Consider the following 19,362-nt stretch of genomic DNA (forward strand, 5'->3'; position numbering starts at 1 on the left):
TCTGCTTCGGATCAATATCTAATATGATACCGAATAAATAAGAGGCGGTGAGAGCGGCCAGCGAAGCGGTTATTAAAGCAGCCGGAGCTCTCAGGGTGCATATCAATGCACCTGTCATTGCGGTTGTAGCAAAATTTATGACTGCTAGCGCCGTGGCAGTAAACGCTCCGGCCAGGAATGAAAAGGAAAACACTTCCCAAGCCCCGGCACTTTCAGAAGTGCAAAGCAGCCGGCGCGTAGGAGGGAGCCCGGCAAAAGAATCCCCCGCTCGGCACGTTTCCCGGCCGCCGGCCCGGGGCTGCCCTGTATATAAGGAAAGCGCCGGAGCCGCCGCCGGACCCGGCCGCAAGCAGGGCAGCTGGGCACCCACCGCTGGGGCTGCCTGAGCCGGGGGATGCCTCGTCCTTGAGGGCACTGAGAGCACTGGGGAGCGCCAAGGGCCCTGCGAGGCACGGAGCGGTGGCCGCCGTGGGGGCTCTTAAACCACCTACGGAGCCCCCACAGGGGGCAACCCGCTCCCCACGGCTGGCGCAGGCCTTGGCTGCTCCCCAGCCGGGCTCGGCTTCCGCGGAACAGGGGCTGCTTTCGGCAGGGCTCTCTGCGGGCTGTTCTTTATCTGATGTCGGGGCGGCGGCGCGCCCCGGGTGCTGCCGCCGCCGGGTTTGACCGAGCAGCTCTCCCCGCTCGGCCGGCCTGGGCCGGGGCCGGGCTGTGCTCCCTGCGACGGGCCTGTCGCGATAGGGAAAGCCAGAGATGGATGGAAAAGGAAATTTAGAGAACTCACCAAACTTACGTTTTTTCTTGATTTTTGACTTTAACTGTGTGAGTAGGATCTTCAGGTTCCTTTGGATAATCCGTGGGCACGGACCTGCAACAGAAGTGATAACTCTCAGCGGAAACTGCTTTGTTTTGGACTTTCTTCCGTAGGACTTTGTTAATAAATGCACATCTCGTCCGCAGCCCCTCACCGTGTCTCTCCGTCCGTGTCAGATCCTTTACCAGACAAAGGGTAGATGTTTCTCTCCATTTATTAATAGCGCTTTGAGAGAGGCGGGGAGCGAACAAACGTGCAAAATACTCCTCTTGCGGGTCGGAGCCGGGCAGGGCGGCCTGCGGCAGCCGCTCCGACGGGCCCCGCGCACCGGCCGCGGAACCCGCCTGCCCTCCCGAGCGCCCGCGCCAGCCCGGGGTCAACAGCACCTCTCCCGCCGCCCGCACCCACGGCCCGCCAGGGCCTCCGCGGAAACGAACCTAGCGCGGGTCTCTCTCCATTTCTCCCCCCCAGATACCGAGTAAGACAGAGAGAAAGATAAGCAAAGAGGTTCCAGCATCGAAAATGCGCTGCAAACATTTGCGTCTCGAAATGACTATTTTGCCTTTGTCTGTGCAATGTGTCGATTCAGGACTTTAAGAACTTAAGAGTACCAGAAAACCCCCACAAAGAAGCCCAGGTCATTATAAAGACTATATCTAGCCACCATAAGCCTTTGAAATGACCTTTGGCTCGTATAGCAATAACTCACCACTTAATGAACAACCAACGGAAGCGCCTCCGATAGCTCACAACACAACAGACCTTACAACTTTCCACCAAGTCTTCTCTCTCCCTAACCAAACTCGGTAGGATGCTACATTCCCCTTCCAAATCACCTTAATTTATGCTGGCAAACTGGAGTTAGGGAAGTGGAGCTTCATGATTACACATGATGCTCGCCCAGGTTCCTGGCCCAGGCCTGTCCCGGTAACGTCTTATATAATGTATTCACGTGGGCGTATGTCAACTTTAAGTGCTTTATTTTTTAAAAGAGAATTCATTAGAAATAGCACTTTACACGGTGTATGAAGGCAACCTAAAGTGGGTTGCACCTTAGCCCCTGAGCGGAGAGATCATAATATTGCAAACCGAGTCATTGTTAGCCGCTGTTGATTAACACGGTAAGTTTTCATTTTGTGCCTAATTAATTATCGACTTCTCATCCCTTTCCGAAGCAGCTTCTCAGCCTCACAAACGATAGCCTTCTAGCTCTAGACATGCTTTATTTAGCCAAAGCTTGGCCAAATACCAAGACTTCCACGGCCACAGGAATAACCCCCAAAGTTTGTACTGCGGAGAGAGGAGTCTGGGCACGCTGGGGTTGTGCTCGTCTCCCAGCGCTCGGAGAAGAGGTTGCCAGAGCTGAACCCAGGGAAATCTTTAGAATTATTCAGGCGTGGGACCAATATAGGTATTATTGAAATTTTAGGTGAAGTTATAAGTGAGTGCTTCCATCGAGCCAAATGAAATGCTGCTTGCAGTAATTGGATTCAGCTGACTAACTTGGCAGGCCAGCAGCTTGGAGGCATACAGCTAAGAAAAATGTTCAGTGCTTTTAACTTCTGATCGAGCAGAGCAACACGCAACAGAAAATAATAAATAAATAAACAAACACCCTAACTTTCTCCTTCTCCCCTGGCCTCCCACTCTATTTCCTTCAGGGCACTCCGACCCCCGCCGAGGACTCGCCCGGGTGACTCGGGGAGGGCAGGATCGTTCCAACCTTACCCACGCTCTTGCTCGACAGCACAACGCTGGGCTTTACGCAGGGGCTTTACAAGAGACATAACCGAGAGCTCAGCCGGGCTCCAGGCAAGCCAGCAGTCAGTAGAAACAGGCGCTCCTGGGAGAGTCGGGCTAGCTGCAGCAGCCCGAGCGGAGCTGAGCTGTAAGTGTTTGCGGGGAGGCTGTGTGGTCTCTTCCAGACCCCCAGTCCGCCCAGAGAGGCACCGGTGCCCCCAGGCATCTTCCCACTGCCTTATTGATCAAACCACACAAATGCAGGGCAAGAAACTTCTCGGTAGATAAATATCAAGCCGTGCTTCAAACACCATGTGTAACTCGAAGGCATGAGCGTACCGGTAACAGCAGTACTAAAACAACTGCGGAAGGAAAACAACAGCCACTGAGGAGCACGAATGCACTGCCGGGGAAAAAGGTTCGGGAAAACACTTGGCACGAACATCTGAGAGATCCTATGTAGGGGCTACATTACCGATGAGCCTATTTTAAATCGCCCTTTCCAAATCAACACGGCTACCCCCTGCCCGGCTAACCACGGCAACGCATTAACGTGATGCTCAATCTCACTTTGGCAATGGGAGCACTGAGCAAAGTTCTCTCCCTCGGTTGTTTGCTTATTTGTAATTCCCTTCCTGAAAGCACCGAAAACTGGGGAAAGGATAGGGTTAAACGTATTCCCCTAGATTTTGGAAATGAGTTCACTTTTTTTATTTAAAGAACATAATAAAAAGAAGATACAGCTCACAACGTTCAAGTAGGTAGAGACCACTCCATACATTTGCAGCCACTATGAACAGAGATTGCAAACAAAATCCAGACCGTTTCTGAGTAAAGGAGATAATACAGCCCCTGCGGTTAAACGTCCCATTTTGTCATGCAGTTGCTTACCTGTGTATCAATTTATCATAAACCTGGGTTCCTCACTTTTCAGGATCTGCGCTTGCAGTTCTTAGAATATATCCTTCACCCTTTGTCTGCAGACAATACTCTCCTAAACCTGATCTTGCGGTTTTACAAATATTTCCATACACCAGAATTCCCGATAGAACGAAAACAGGCTCAGGCTCAACTACCAATAAAAGAGAGCGAGTGGAAATCGGAATTTGTTGGGCTTTAAAAAAAAAATCAACACACAACCCTTTAGCCATCAGCCTCCTGGAACCAACGACAGCAATTGGCCGGCTCTTGTTTTGTTTTGGTTTTAAATCGTGCGGCCATTGATGAATTTTGGGGGCGAGCAGGAGAAATCCCTTTATAATCAGAAATATAGGCACTGCCTTAAAATACAGGCATATTGGCCCACGTGATCGCAGAGCAGCGCGCCAGGGCCGAGGCTGGCGCGCTCCCCGCGCCCCCGCGCAGCGGGGCTGCCGCGCCGGGCCCCGCGCCCTGCGCGCCCCCCGCGCCCCCCGCGCCCCCCGCGCTGCCCGGCCCGCGCCGCTCCGCGCCCCGGCCCCCGCACTTACGCGCCCCGCGGGGCTGGCGGAGCGGGGGAAAAGGGTGAATTCCGCGGGATGATCCCAGCGGGCAGAAATTCCCAGCGGAGACTGAGGAGGTATTTGGAACGGGCTGCGGTGGGGAGCCTGTGCCGGGGGCAGCTCCGCAGCAACGCTGCTCTGGCGGACAGGCGCTGGGGCCCACTGCCTTGCGCGACTTTTCACTTTCTCCTTCTCCGGACCGGGAAGATGCGGGGCAGCGGGGACTACCCCTGTCTGGAGGCTAAATAAGCGTTGGGGGAAAAAACCCTCATGACATTTGTGCGTGTCTGTGTCTGCCCTGAGCCTGCCTCCCTGTTCTGTGTGTATGAAGAGACATGGAGTAAACTCTGTGTATATCTGTCATGTGTGCCCAAAAAGCTCCCCAACAATACCAGTTAGGCAAAAGAAATACATATATATACATATATTAGCTTCTCAGTTTGATTTTTTGTAACATATCTGTAGCTATAAATACACCACACCTAATCTAACATCTGCTATGATTTCATTACCATCCAAAGCATGGGGATGTGACAGTAACGTATTACCTTACAATACTAACCGTAAGTGCATTGTAACATTTATCTAAATTACATTGCTTTTCCTGACTTTGCAAACCAGTTATAAAAAGATTGGAGTCCAGTGATGGAAACATAAGTTCAATGTAAATTATTGTGTATGGCTTCGGATTTATAATCCTATATTTCTTCGAAATGATGCACTTAAATCTCGCCTCAAGTAAGAGGTAATGGTTCTTTATATCCTTTTCAGTCAGCCATATATTTTGGTGTCTGGGTAGTTTTGCCGAGCCCCCCGCGCTCGCGTGTCTGTGTGTACATACAGCAACCCCTACACGCACAGCGTGTTCTGCATACTTGTGTACATGCACACAAAGCCCAACATAATTCTGGCCGCTGTTTAGACATTTTGGATGACGGAGAGGTCTTTAGCTTCCTACACAAAAGTGCGAGGGCGAAAGCTGGACACGAGCAAAGAACACGAAGAGGATTCAGAAGAAAATGCCTTTTTGGAGGGCAGTTCGGAACCCCCCGGAGAAAGCCTCACAGCCCTTTGGGGTCTTTTCAGAGACTAGTGCTTTAAAAAAAAAGAAAAAGAAAAAGAAAAAGAAAAACACGGGGGGAAAAAAGAAAGAAAGAAAAAGGAAAAAAAGAGGCAAATTTAACGTGAAAATGGAGGACGACTGAAAGAAAGGAGCACCTTCGCCACCACGGCCAGAATTAAGCTATCGTAAAGGGGACTGAAAAAGTATTAAGGAAATGTTAATCCTTTGGCTGGTGGGACTCCAGCTTTGCGCGAATTTGTCTCCAGTAAAGGATCTAAGACTTCTTCAATCGGAGCATATGTTCATAGAGCAATAAAACAGAAAGATTTACAGTCTCCGCCCGCCCCCCAGCAGCCTCGCACCCTTTCAGGAATTACTTATGATGATTTATAACAACAACTCCGGCAATTGTCAAACTGATAAAATAGCCCGGGCTATATGCGAGAATAAACGCTCTTATGAAAGGGTTGCGATTTATGTTCAGGTCCATTTTACTGCGTGTCTTGGTGGAGTTTGGTTTCTTTCCCGGCCCAATAGGATAATATAAAACTTCATTGATAAAAATGTAGGAGTTCTCGTGAAGTAGCAAATCTGTTCCTTAGTCACTACCACAGCACATAAACATTTGTCATTTTTGAATAATTGAATTAATGTGTTATTGTTTGAATGTATAATTCATAACATAGGAAACTTTGTCTCTGTCCTGCCACCGAAACGGAAGCAATAAAAAGCTACAATCTAGGGGTTTTAGAAATTACTCCAGCAAGGGATAATAAAGAATATCCTGTTTGCAGAAGGTATTTCCAGCTGACTGGGATTTCACAGAGAAATCTCAGACTCGTCCGTGTTCTGTGGAGTTTATAGAGAGTGGTTTTGCATAAAACCAAAAATGCCATTTTCCCCGGTCCGGGCCATGGATCGGGGGCTTGCAAGGCGGCGTGCCCGCTCTGGGGGCTGGATGCGGCCGGACTGCCCCGCAGCCCCGCGCCGGGCTCCGGGGCTGGGGCGGCCGGGCCGGAGCGGGCAGCGCGGCGGGGCAGCGCGGCCGGAGCCGGCCTTTGTGCGGGGAAAGGCACGCCCGGCGCTGGCTCCGGCCCCGCTGTCAAAGACGCACGGCAAAATTTACGACCCCGCTGGCGAAGGAGCTGAGGGCCTTTCCCCGCCGGGGGACCGGGCAGCGGCTGCCCTGCCAGCCGCATTGTTCCCTGCGCGCCGCTCCGCGCAGCCCCGCGCAGGCAGCCGGGGCCGGGGCCGCCGCTGCGGAGGCGCTCTGGCCAGCAGGCTCCTGCTCCGCGGCGCTCCGCGCTCGTCCTCTTCCCCCGCTCCCTGGGAAGCAAAGGTCATCGCTTGCGCCCGGTCCGGTTCCCGGCCGCTGCCGCGCTGGAAATCAGGAAGCGGCGTGCCCTATTTGTCAAGTGTTTGACAGCTGAGTTCATTAAGGCTTAAATAAGGAGGAATAAAAGTAAAAAATGTTTACGTACCGGGCGTCTCTTTTTCAGCAGCTACCAAAGAGCTAGGTGTGCAGGGAGAGGGACGGCACCCTTTGTATATTATATTCTTGGGATCTCTTCAGTTTTCAAGTCTGATAGAGTCCTTTGCTTGGCAGATTAATGACGACTCCGTGTTTCTTAAGGGACGTGCTGAATTAATTATTTCGCAAATCACGTGGTCAGGACTTGTAGAAATCTATTCTTATCATCTTCCTTGCACTTTGAAATTCTGCCTGTTATGACTGTTCCTAGCAAGATTATTTTGGTCTCTAGGCTTGGGGGGAAGGAGGAAAAAAAAAAAAAAAAGAAAAAAAAAGAAAAGGAAGAAAGGATCAGGGGAAAGGGCTAACAAACATGGCCGTTGGAAGCGTGTGGCTGTGCACCGAGAGGTCCCTATTTACTGTACTGTACAGTGAGTGGGGCTTGCTATTGACTCTGCCTTTCCTCTTCATTCTTACCTTAACGACTAGTGGTGATATAATATACAGAACTCTATTGATGTATCGGGAGTAACAGGAGGAGCCATTAAACAGCAGCGAGAGAAAGTATCATCACAAGATATGCCTCAATATTTAAACTTAGCCAGCGTGTGCTTAGAAAGGCAACCCCAGCGTCCCCCCAGCGCACTCGGGCAGTAAGGGCACACGCTTTCTGCTGGGCACCCCGCTCCCTGCCCGGGCTGAGCCAGACACTGTATTTTTGGACTCGTGCCTTGACCACGCTCCAGGAGAGGACAAGCCCTCACTGACAAGTACTTATGACAAAAATAGTGCAATCGACTTCTCCTGGCTAGTTGTATGTGTTATTGTCTGAGGTGCTTACACTGGGAAGAAAAAAATATGCTTGCCATGGCTGCATGACAAAGTTTAAAGTCTCCAAGTTGTGTTTTCATGTGATCTTTCCTTTGTATCTGCTGTCAAAGTGAGAGTTACTGCTCAGGAAAAGCTACTCTCTGCATTGCAATTTCGAATTTCCATTTCTTTATTTAATTGATTCTTTCCAGGACTCACCTAAAAGACACACATCTGTGTGGGCATAGAGGTGACTTCAGGTGTGGCTCCTTGCCTCTTACCACACATGCACAAATCCAGGAGTCATTCTAGGAGGGCTTGTTAAATGCAAAGCAGCAGCAAATGGATGACAGGCACTTTTAACTGCAGCCCGAAAGTAAATACAGACTCCAGCTTGGCCTAGAGTCACACCATTATGGCTGAGGCAAACAGCAAACCTGTTCAAAGGGACATTTGGAAGGATGCTATGCAGAGTCACTCATCTTTTAACACTGTAATGATGGGAGGGACCAGCATTTTCACAGGAGAGGGACCCACCTTGTAAGGACTGCTTGTTCAAGGTACAAACCAGAATCTATTTCGCTACACCTTTTATTATTTCAAAAGTATGTGGAGGGCTTACATCAAAACTACAGGCGACAGTTAGTATAAATAACGCTTTAATCGATGGCAGCAAAACATCAGCAAAGTCTATAAAAAGCATCACACTTTCACAGAGATGAGAGTAGTGCTGGACAATGCGACCATTTGACAAAGGCTCCAATGCACAACGTTCACCCGCGATAAACAAAAATAACCAGCTTCCCTTCATACAAAAAATAACTCTGGAGGAGGGTTACAACCATTAAAAAAAAATCTCAGGTTCGGTTTGCACGGGAGATAACGACCACTGGGTGCTCCTGGTTATTATTACAGATATTCCTGACCATTCGGAGCATTGGCAGCTGGAAATTATTTCTGTTTGGTTCTCTCTGCCTCCACTTCACATGTCCTCCGATCTTACGGTCCAATTACACCTATGCAAACCCATGGTGCTCCAGCCTCGCTCAGAAGGGACTTGCAAACAGGGCTGTAGGAGCTGTGCCTGCTGAAGCCAACACTCTTCCTGGAGTTATTAACATTTCAAAAGACAATGAGACAAATTCTGCTCGCAGCTACATGCCTGTTTGACTTCAGTGGGCGGGGGAAGGAAATCTGGGAGCAGAAGTTGGTCCTTTAACTTCGGGAGCCATCTCGGTTGATTAGAAGCACAAAGCAAGGATTTGCTTATCCAAGGCCATTATTTCCCAGAACTGTACCACAGATGCCAAAGTTGGTAGCTCTCTCTCGAATGACACTTTTGCCCTGCTCGCAGCCAACTTATCAGACTTTAAGAAAACAGCGGGAGTCCAGGCGGAGGATTTTCAAGAAGGGCAGCTAGAGGGGTTTTACTTCTCCACACCTTTTTTTCTTCTTTATTTTACTAGATATATATGAAGAGCAAAAGGATGGCTTTGAGCAGCTCTGGAGAGGAAAGGGCACTGCTGCAGGAACCTGGTGTAACAAAACTTGAAAACTTGTCTCAGGAATTCCCTCCTCAAGCGCTGCTGCTAGCTGCTCTCCATGCTAGAGAAAGGGAAGGGTAGTTTGGGTCCAAAAGGTTAAGGGTTTAGAGGTCACTCTTCCCGGCTGAAATACAACTAATCGAATAGAAAATTTGTCCTCTGGGTGAACCTGTTCCTGCAATTTAGCCGAACTTCAGTAAAATACCTTTTCAGCTTCTCAACGTGAAGGCGTCAGAAAAAAGACGTCTTTACTATGTATGAACTCGGTGCTTTTTGTCATAGAAACAATGATGCGAATAATGCGGGAATATCCATCTTTAATATCACGACGTGGAGATATTCAAGTATTGCCATGTGCAAGTCTGAGAACTGGGCTAACCCTAAGGAAGAACAAAGAGTTTTCTCCAGGCTCTAAAACAAAAGACCAAGTCTTAAAGACACTTTGCGGACTTCAAGGGATGAGAAAAGGGCAGAAATTAACTGCTGGCCACAGTTGACGTTGCCGAATACACTCTTGTTGAAAAGCTCGCCTTTTATTTTCGAATTAATTCAAGCCCGTTTTGGCCAGTGTTTTCCCGAGCGAGCCCAGAGAGCCGTGGGTTCTCAGTGGGAAGCATCCAGCCTGGAGAAGGGCACGTTAACTCACCCCCTGCTCTTTCCACCTCCCTTCAGTGTTTGCTACGAGTTTCCCTCTTCGCCACTTTTCAATAAAGGAATCACCTCGTTACAATTTTGGCTATGTGGGCCCTCTCCTAGGCTGCCCTGAGGGTACAGCAGATAAGGGCTGAGCTTTAAACCCGCCCGAGCGGAGGTGTAGAGTGGCTCAGGGAGCTGGTTTGGTTTGGTTTCGTAGTTACAGCGCACTAAAACTTTGGCAACCAGCAGTCAGGAACAAATTCGTGGGTATTAGACCAGCTCTGCTCCCATTCAAGCCTTTCGTCTTCCCTGAAAGCAACTTGCTGAGATTTCCAGCCATTGCAGTCATGTGTCATGGTTTGCTTAAAAACAATCACTGTTCTAAAAAAAAAAAAAAGGAAAACCCCCCACCAAAATAAAAAACCACACAATCTTTAAAAACCCACCCAAACCTAAAAACTAAAAAAACAAAGCCACAAAACCCCAAAACAAACCCAAAACAAAACAAAGCAGCAACTCACATAGACTATCTCTCTCTAGCAGAAAAGAAATTTAAAATCTGATTGAAAGAATGTGTTCAGCTTTCAGTTTGGAATGGCTCAGTTTATATCAGAAATTACATTATTTTTTCAATCTGGGTTGCTGTTGTTTTTGTGGGGTTGTTTTTTGTGGCCTCCCCTTTTCTTTTTCTCTTTCCATTTTTAAATGAGGTATCGATGGTTTAAAGCACAGCGCTGAACAGAGCAGACTTTGGAAACAGATTTCAAGCCTGTTAGCTCTGGATGGCACACGGGAAGGAGCAGGGACTGTTTTCCTATTCACAAAGAAGGAAATTAAAAAAAAAAAAAAAAGAAAAAGAAAAAAAAAGGGGGGGAGGGGGACAAGAAAGTTGTGTACGTTCAAGACAAGTAAACATTACATATGTGTTCATGAGACTAGGAAGGAAAAATACTGTATTTCGGCTCCCCTTCCTCGTTTTTGGTTTGACTATTTTTCTTTTTGTCTTCATTCTTCTATGTAACAAATAAATAAATACACGAACATTACCAGAACATAAAATAACCCGTTTTCACTTCATTTCTATGCACACTTTCTGAGACGTTATGGAAATGAGCAAAAATTTTCATTACACCGAGAAAGGTAAAGCAGCACAAAAGAAGTTCACAATTACTAGTCTTTATGTTGGAATAAAAGACTATGCTATGAATTTCCTGTCCTCAACTTGCCCAAAATGCATCCTCCTGAAATTGTATGGGACAAAAAGACAATTAAAAGTATAAATCCCAGAATAAAACATCCAATCTTCACTTCAGAATTCAAAACTGAAACACAGGACAGTTTCACTTTCAATGATTTATTATTTTTTAAGGACAGAAGGTCTCATTTAATATTTTCCCAATTCCCACTGCCTGCATGATGGTTTGTTTGTTTGTTTTTCCCTCTCTCTTTCTTTCCCCCCCCCTTTTTTTTTATTTTCCTTTTTTAAGTTGTGCCAGCAGAGGCAAATAAAATAAAGTCCAAAGTAGCGTCATTTTGTCTCCTTTGTACAACAGTACCTTAAAGAAAGATGACAGTTTCTCGTGTCCTTAGCTGCTACATGCAGGTTCTGCTTGGGCAGTGTCACTTATGTACAGTACTGGTCAGAAGCGAAGGATGAAATGGAAAATTTCACCTCTTCTACAAAGTTGTCAAGTCAGTCTGATGGTCCTTGGAACCAGTTTGTAAATGGGGGTTTGAACCAGAGGAAGAAGATCTGCCCTTCGTGTTGGGCAGTTTGTGATCTTTTTTCCACTTCATTCTTCTGTTCTGAAACCAGATCTTGATCTGGCGCTCAGAGAGACACAAAGTGTGGGCTATCTCGATACGGCGGCGCCTGGTCAGGTACCTGTTAAAATGAAATTCTTTTTCCAGTTCTAGGACTTGCTGTCTGGTGTAAGCTGTGCGGGAGCGTTTAGGTTCCCCTCCGTTGTAATTGGGATTCACTGGGAAAAAAATACGGAGAACTTTTACAAAGCTAATCTTGACTTGCCGGTCCGACTTTACAAAAGAAAACCTTACGAGCTGCGAGCATGTGGCCGAGCTGGATTCGTCCCAGTTGCTCACAATGGCCGGGCTGCTTTCCCCCTCGTTTGAGGCAGGCACCACGGGCACACGCAGCTAGGTAGGCTGGGAGCCTCTAGAAGGCTCCTAAAACGGAGTTTTCTCCTGCACGCCAAAGCCCCGCACGGCCAAAGGCCTATTTCCTCAGCAATAAAAATTTATGGCGAGTGTAATTGGCCACCTCGGCTTAAAAAGCTCGCCCACGAGCCTGGCGGGGACTCGGGAGAGCGCCGCTGAGGACGATCGGAAGCAGGGTAGAAGAGCAAAGTAAGAAGAGGATCCTTACCCGAGTTAACATGGACTTTCTTCATCCAGGGATAAACTACTGCTGGCTGCTTAACTGCGGAGCCGTTTGGGGGTTTGAGGGCCGGCTGCTGGCTGCAGGCTCGCGGGTTGGGCATTGGAGGCGGTGGACAATGCTCTGCCGGGCCGGGGAAGTGGCTCGCCGGGCCGGATTGCTCCTGTCCGTGACCCCGCGGCTGCCCGGCAGAGCCCTGGGCATTGCTACAGCTATAGGGCTGCTCGCTGTAGTTTGACCGTGGGTAGAGTCCCTGGTGCTGGAAATCAGAGCCCTGCGAGGCACTGTAGTACTCGGCCTCCTGCTCGCCTAAGTAGCTATTCTGCAAATATTCCTCGCAAGGAGGAAATTTGGGATCCACATACTTAGAGTTCACCATATACGAACTCATGGCCATTAATTTCTGAAGGTAGAAAATACTAATTTTTCTCGTGTTGTCTTTTTTTCCCCTGCCATAGAGCCCTCCTACTTGCTGTCAACTGAATAAAGTTAGGCGGGCATGTGACCGGCCCGGCCAATGGGGAGCCGGGCGCCCACCGCCGCATTTCCCCGCATTTCCAGCGATTCCACTCAATAACATCCCTCTAAGCGAGTGACCCCCCTCTCCGGCGGGCCGCACCCGCAAACCAGGTACCGGAGGTGTCGGGGTACCCCGGGGCGGCGGCCGCTGCCCTGCCCACAGCCTTTTGTCTGAGCCGCCTTCCCCAGCCCCGGGGGATGCTGCCCTGCCGCCTGATCTGCTAGCCAGGATCGCCACCGGGGCTTGCTACCTCGCTTTAAATAAAATAAGAAAAAGGATCGAAAGGAATATACAGAGCGATGAGCTGAAGCGGGGTTAAAAGGGAAGAAACTGATAAGCAGGCGAGGAAAAGAAAAGCCATCAAAGAAGAGGGTAATATGACGTACAATAGATCTGTCCTGTCTTTGTCTAGCAGAGGTCATCCAAAAGTTACCAGAATTTAGTTCTGCTGAATAAAATTAGGCAATCAGTAACTTCTCATTCACTTTCAAGCCTCAATATATACGTGTGCATACGTGTGCGTGCACAGATGCAAACGCCAACGTGTATTTCTAAATCTATACATGCATGCATGTAAAATCATACAGATGGCAAGAAAGAGTTCACTTTTAACCACTAAAGTTCAATCAATTGAACTAGAGACGTCATTTAATTAGGTTAAAAATATCACGGGTTTAATGAGATAAATTCGGTCTTCATTCATCAATATGATTCCTGGAGCACAAGTAAATACATTCCAGTGAGGCGAATGCTGCTTTTGCTGCTGTCGTAAATATTTTGATGCGATCTGGACCCTTGACAGGGAAATTTTGCTAACGTCTGGCATATCTAGCTAATTTATGAGTATCTTATAAAAGACTCATTCACTGATTGGTAGATAATATCTTTTTTTTTTTCCCCAGAAAATTTGTAACTTCTGGTGAGTTTAACTGTTTAAATTCACAGATTGTCAGTGAGAGTTAGGACTGAACGAGAACTGAAGTTTTAAGAAACGTCCTAAAACCTAGCGAATAGAAGCGAGGCACCAAACTTTTATAATTTCTGAGTGTTCAGCACGCACATGCCTCTTGATTCCGCCAGTATTTTAACTTCTAACCATTTGCAGAAAGGTGAAGTTTTTGCATCGACCATATATTCCCCTAGAATCGAATCTGTGACTATATGAATATCACACAAATTCGGTTCTACAGGGTATATATAGACAACGTAATAACATTCTGTTTTCATCTACAATATAGCAGGTCTTTGCAATTCTCTTAGTCTCTTACTGTCTTCTGAGGAATGTAAACTATTCTGCTGGGACTCAGTTCTGGAATACAGATTTGCAGGAAGGTGGGATTTCAGAAAAGATTCACGTTAGTTATTATTGCTGCAATAGAGCGATAAGACCCTCCACCAATTCGTAGCGACGAATTTCGCCTACCAAATTCTCAGAAAGACCTGCCGCTTTCTTTAAATTCTCTGCCTTTTACGTCCTCGCTATGGAAAATGGACGTGGTCGGTCAAATTGCGCTATTTAGAATAATAATGGTTAAAGTAATTTAGTAAGGAGTCTTTAAATATTTAGGCTAATACGAATCTGAAGAGATTCTCCATAATTAGAAATCCACCCCCCAAAATAAACAAGAATTTCTAAAAAAATCGAAACAGAAGTAAAACAGCCGACAACAGAAACAGCGGTTGGTGAAAAAGATGAGATTAAAAGCTGGAGTTAGTTGCTCTCGGGAAAAAAGAGGGTTTCCAAATTTACCTTCATCCTATTATGCTGGTCTAGCTATTATCCCCGCGATCTGCCTGCGAGCCTCAGCCTTGCACCCTCCCAGGTTTTCCCTGCTGTAGCGTTTATGGTGAAGGGCAGGGCGAGAGGTCAGCCGAAATCATTTACAAACATATCACAAAGTTTCATTATTTTTACTTTGTCGACAGCGGCACACAGGAGTACAAAAGTTCATGAATTGTGTCTGACCCAGCTCCTCACTGCTGTCCTGCGGTCAACCTCTTCTCCTTCCACTATTTAAAACAGGCACCATAAGGACAAATAATGGTGCGGGTGTGATACATCCAACCACTGCGGAGGGCAGATTTGGGGGTGTTGCGCCTATCCGAGCGATGTGTACCGGGTTGTTTGGCCGGCTCCAAATCCCAGCTGCCTGAGCTGGGCGATGCTATTTTTAAACGCCTGCTTTCTTACCACTGCGGTGGTGCCTTCTTCACAGCAAGTGCAACTCAAAACGACTTTATGTCCTTAATCTCCCCCCGGATTCTTCAAATCGCCACCCAGCTATTTTCAGCATCTCTCCCCGCTTTCTCATCCTTTCTCTGAGGGGAGGGGGACACCCCTCTGCCCTCGCGGGGTTATTCACCACCCGGCTGAGCTGGCAGGGCGACACCCCTCCGCCCCCCCAAAGCGAGCCGTGGTTCGGGGCAGCCCCCGGGAGCGGACAAGCCCGCCCAGGGCTGCCCAGGGAGCAGCGCTGGAGCTGGGGAAGCAGCAGCTCCCCGTTCTGCTTAATACTACACATTTTCATATTTGTTAGACGCTGTGACCTGCGTTTCACCTTATTGCACGACTTGCTCAGACAGGTCAAAGCCAAAGAGTTATTGATGAACAAAAGCGTTATATATTCACCTCCTGTTCAACTGCCCATACAAAATACTTTTGATCTATCAGGCTTTTTGTATTCTGGTTCATAACCAGAATGCTAAATGTACGTTGGCAGAAAACAAGTAATCCATGCATTTAGGGCCGACCCTGTAATAAAATGCCAAGGATCTCTACGGAGCACAGGACTGAGCTATGGGGGGAGGAAAGTTACCTATGGAATACAATTAAAATTGCAACGCTGGAGGCGATTCTTTAGTTCGTATTTATAGGACACGAAAACCAATATTGCAACGGAAGACAAAAAAGACCAGGAGAAGCTTGGCACATACAGTGAAGTAGATTATTTATCAGGAAATAGGGAAAGGAAGCGGGAGAAACGCAAACAAACACACAGGCAAACACTCCTCTCCTTTACATGCTCCGGGTCAGAGCCGGGAAGGGCAGTGTACAAGCTAATGAATCTCCAAATATCGCAGGCTTTCTTTCCCTCTTTGAGAGACAAGCCGGTCTCAGCCTGGAGGACCAGGACCAATGCACTTAGCTCCTCACTGGAGCCAGCAAGGTTCAGCAGCATTTCCTGATGCACACTGATCTTCTGCCCTCCCCTCGCTCCCCCCTGGCGCAGCTCAGGCAGGACCATCCGGGATGCGAAAACCCCTACAGCAAAAGATTGCCCTCCTAAGCTCTGACACCCGCTCCATTCCGTGCCTTCACAGCATTTAAATCCACATGAGAGTCTCCCTTGCCCCGAGACACCTCGCAGCAGCAGATCAACTCCACTGCCCGCAGAACCGGGCTGCAGCTGGGCTGCCCCAGCGCTGAGAGCCCCCAGCTCCTGCCGCCCCATTCACCCAGCCGCCGGTCTGTGCCAAACCAGGGAGCACCAGAAAGCAGGCACAGCTCTGCTTGGGATCCCGTCTGGAGAAAAGAGTGGGAGTAGCCAAGTTTATGAGGCACTGGGATATAACGTGATCCGTCCGGATTCTGCACGGGGAGGCGCTGTACAGACCCGCCGAGTCAAAATGGAAACGTTGCTAATTGCTTTGGAGTGCTTAAAAGCAGGACGACACCTGTACAGCCCTGTAATAAACCCGCAGGAGACTGCACCTCTGCTTTTCATGCTGGCCAGCATTATGACATGGTACCACAAACTGACTGACTCCACAAGAACCTTCACATGCTGACACAGTCCTTTCTTGGTTTTGCCTTTTTTTCTTTTTTTTTTTTTTTTTCCTTTTTTTTTTTAATTTTTTTTTTTTTTTTTTTTTTTTTCCGGGGGGGTGGTGGGTGGAGGGAGAGAGGAGGGAAGAAATATTCCTCAGGAATCATAGTTTGGGGTTTTTCGGCCTGAAGGGAAGAACCAGGACTTTCGAATAACACAAACTCTACAAGAAATAAAAGGTTACTTACTGTGGATGTTCTTCCATGCTGCAGAACCTGTTGCAATAAAAACGTTTGTTACTGTTGTATTCCACATATGGGTGATATTTCTGGAGAACAGTTACAAACCACGTTTGATAGATGAAGGCAGAGAGGAGCTGGTGGTAAATCCTGCAAGCAGAGGAGTGGTGGGATGGAAGCCCCTTCCAAACGAAGACCACGTTGCATTCAGACAGTTTTTTATGAATACACTCTTTCCCTGTGCCTGGGGTGTGATCTTTCACTTTTAATATTCATAGTCTAAATTTTATACCCGATAATTTCCAAAGAAATGAAGAGCAGATCTCTCTCTTTCACTAATGGAAAAGAATAACAAAGGCCTTTTTTTTCCTCTTTTTTTTTGTTCCAGTCACATTCAGATCACCTTTGGCAAACCATCACCCACAAAATACGCCATGCAGCATTATATCCGTGCTAAACACAGAAAGACCTACAATTTTATTAGAATAAATATCGGATTACTCCAAGATAGATCTCTTTTAAGATCAACTAATTAACTTATCAGTAACCACGAGACATGCGTCTTTGTTTGCATTATAGAAGGATAGATTTGACTTGATTTTCCTTCAAATATTTTAATAAATATATTCAAAGACCACATAAGGGAAACAAATCCACACGCTTAGTCTAATGCTCCTGAAACGCATTATTTATAAGTATGTTTAAAAGTAAATACTACTGGGGGGTTATTTTCTGTAAGGGATTTCTCATCGCTTGTATTGCCTTCCTACGATATCCTGGCGAGTTATTGTATTAAACAGAGAGCAATCGCCTCGGTATCAATAATTCACCGCATAGAGCTTCCCAAGACCTTTCTTGTTAATTTCTATTTTTTTGTTTGTTTTTAAGTTCTGCCCACTCTGGATAACATTCGTAGCCTGCGAGGAGAGTGGATTAATATCAGCATTTTGGCACTAAGCCCTCCCTTACCGAGCCTTTCCTTTAATCTTCAATTTTTATTAAAATAAATGTTTATTATTATGTATTAAAAAAAAAAAGCACAAAAGCCTATCTCTATTTAAGAAACCCCATTAAATTCAGAAATCTGAGGCAGAGAGCAGCGGGCTCACGGCGGCGCAGCCGCAGCCACCTGAGCTGTACCTGCCCGGTCCCGGCGGAGCCGCTCCCGGCGCGGCTGCCGCGCTCCCCGGCGGTGCCGGGCCCGGAGCCTGGTGCGGCGGCGGAGGGGAGGTGACAGCGGACTTACTGTGCGCTCCCCCCGCGGCCTGCGGGACCCGGGAGCAGAGGTGCCTGCACGGTCGCATTCCGCCGACGGTTCCCTGCTAACACTTTCCCGATTACTGCTTCCAGGAACGAAAGCATCTGCACTTGTATGCTCTTAAACTAATTTATGGTGGGAATTATATTTTGGCTTGTCAACTCTCAAGCCATAAAACAAAGTTTATTGGAATCACGTGCTTCTAAATAGCCACTCAGGACTTATCTCTGTGGAGCCATAAATAACCTTCAGCTTTAAACTTTTATTCGCTAAATAAAGGTTCTCTGAATCTGTCCTATAAAAGGGGACCGGGTCGAAATAGCGGGGATGGGTGGAAGTTCAGCTACATAACGTTATGCCGGCCTTTTTGAGGAGCGTATTTTAAGAAAAGCTTGCAAAGAGGACTTAGCACTCTCGAAACCTTTCTTCAAACCTTTCTTTATAGCTCTTAGGGTACAAGGAAGCCCATCTTTAGGAGGAAAGAAAAAAAAAGTCTCACCAAAACAAAAAAAAAAAAAAAAAAAAACAAACCAAAAAAACCCAAAAAAAAACAACAAACAAACAAACAATCAAACAAAAAAAAACCAAAACAACTGAGAGATGGAATCTTTTCTCCTTCCCTGTGTGTTTATGGCATTTTGGTAAGGCTACCCTGCAAAATGGTTTTGAGTCATTCATCTCAAAACTTGGGAGAGCTGTGCCAGGGGCTGCAGGTTCTCTGGGCACACGAGGGATCTTTGTAAGTGACCAAACTGCTGCTAACAGTGAGGGCACAGGGCTTCGGAAAGGGAGAAAGTGTGAAGCCCGCCACAATGAGATCTTTGAGAACTGGAAGTTTAAGGATGGTTATAAAGCAATAAAAGAGCCCTGGTGTGAAGGGAACAGGGTGTGAGTTAGCAAATGAGAATTTCAAGGAGCCCGAGCACAGGAAGTCAAATGTCCCTGGCAGTCACACAGCATGAAGAAACCCGGGCATCAGCTCCCAATCTATCATGGCTAAGATAGGGACGTCGGAGCGGCCAGCAGCTCCTGGTGCATCCCAGGAAAGGTTCGTACCTTCGTCAGAGGGCGGGGAGCTGTTTCAGCCCCGCCAGGGACGGGCTGCCTGCAGAGGGGACACGGCCACTCACCCGCGGATGAGAGTGCGCCTCCGCCCGGGGGCTCTGCTCCGAAAAACGAGCCAAATGCAACTCCTTGCTGGGTGATGGCACCAACTGGGTGGTGCCTGTTTAACACCAGAGTCTGCTCTTACTCGGCCATTTCCTAACGAATCTAGCTACACAAGTATGAAGTCACCCAAAAGGGCCAGCTCAGCTCTCACTATATTCCTTGGATGGCTCCAGTCACAGCTGAGCAATTCATTCTCCCTCAGACAACAAGAGGCATCCCGAGGTCCTGCCCTGCTCCTTCTTCACGATCCAGAGTGGCTTTGCATGCCACTATTTTTCATGCTCTTCGCAAGGCCTTACTCACACGGCATTACCTTTGTGCTTTTTTAGTGGCCTAAGCTGTGGTTATTCCCCCTTCCCTGCCCAGGACAGCTGGCAGGGACAGTGCATAAGGTGGTGTTTCAGACACAGTGCATGGTCTGAGAAGCTTTATCAGGCTCAGGGGCTCCAGC

General features: G+C 47.7%; 2 protein-coding genes across 11 annotated transcripts in view; both read right to left on the reverse strand.

The window, feature by feature from the left end:
* The window catches only part of HOXD3 (homeobox D3), a 30,097-nt gene that overhangs the window by 5,338 nt on the left and 5,397 nt on the right, over window positions 1-19,362 (reverse strand). Inside the window, exons 1-3 of one of the 10 annotated variants that reach the window (XM_063400457.1) lie at window positions 17,730-18,186; window positions 16,493-16,519; window positions 794-868 (exon numbers count right to left, since the gene is read on the reverse strand). The gene's annotated coding sequence lies outside the window, so the exon portion shown is untranslated. Of the gene's footprint in view, window positions 1-784; window positions 869-1,523; window positions 3,354-3,445; window positions 3,837-6,579; window positions 7,327-16,492; window positions 16,634-17,729; window positions 18,187-19,362 lie in introns of those variants that run through there. The other 9 variants (XM_063400451.1, XM_063400452.1, XM_063400458.1 and 6 more) reach the window with 9 other exon arrangements.
* Window positions 10,239-14,212, reverse strand: HOXD4 (homeobox D4). Its single transcript, XM_063400471.1, has 2 exons — window positions 11,946-14,212; window positions 10,239-11,541 (listed from the first exon to the last, which is right to left on the reverse strand). The coding sequence occupies exons 1-2, from the start codon at window positions 12,352-12,354 to the stop codon at window positions 11,237-11,239; spliced, it is 714 nt and encodes a 237-aa protein (XP_063256541.1). The 5' UTR covers window positions 12,355-14,212; the 3' UTR covers window positions 10,239-11,236.

This window comes from Prinia subflava, chromosome 6 (assembly GCF_021018805.1).
Source record: "Prinia subflava isolate CZ2003 ecotype Zambia chromosome 6, Cam_Psub_1.2, whole genome shotgun sequence".
NCBI lineage: Eukaryota > Metazoa > Chordata > Aves > Passeriformes > Cisticolidae > Prinia > Prinia subflava.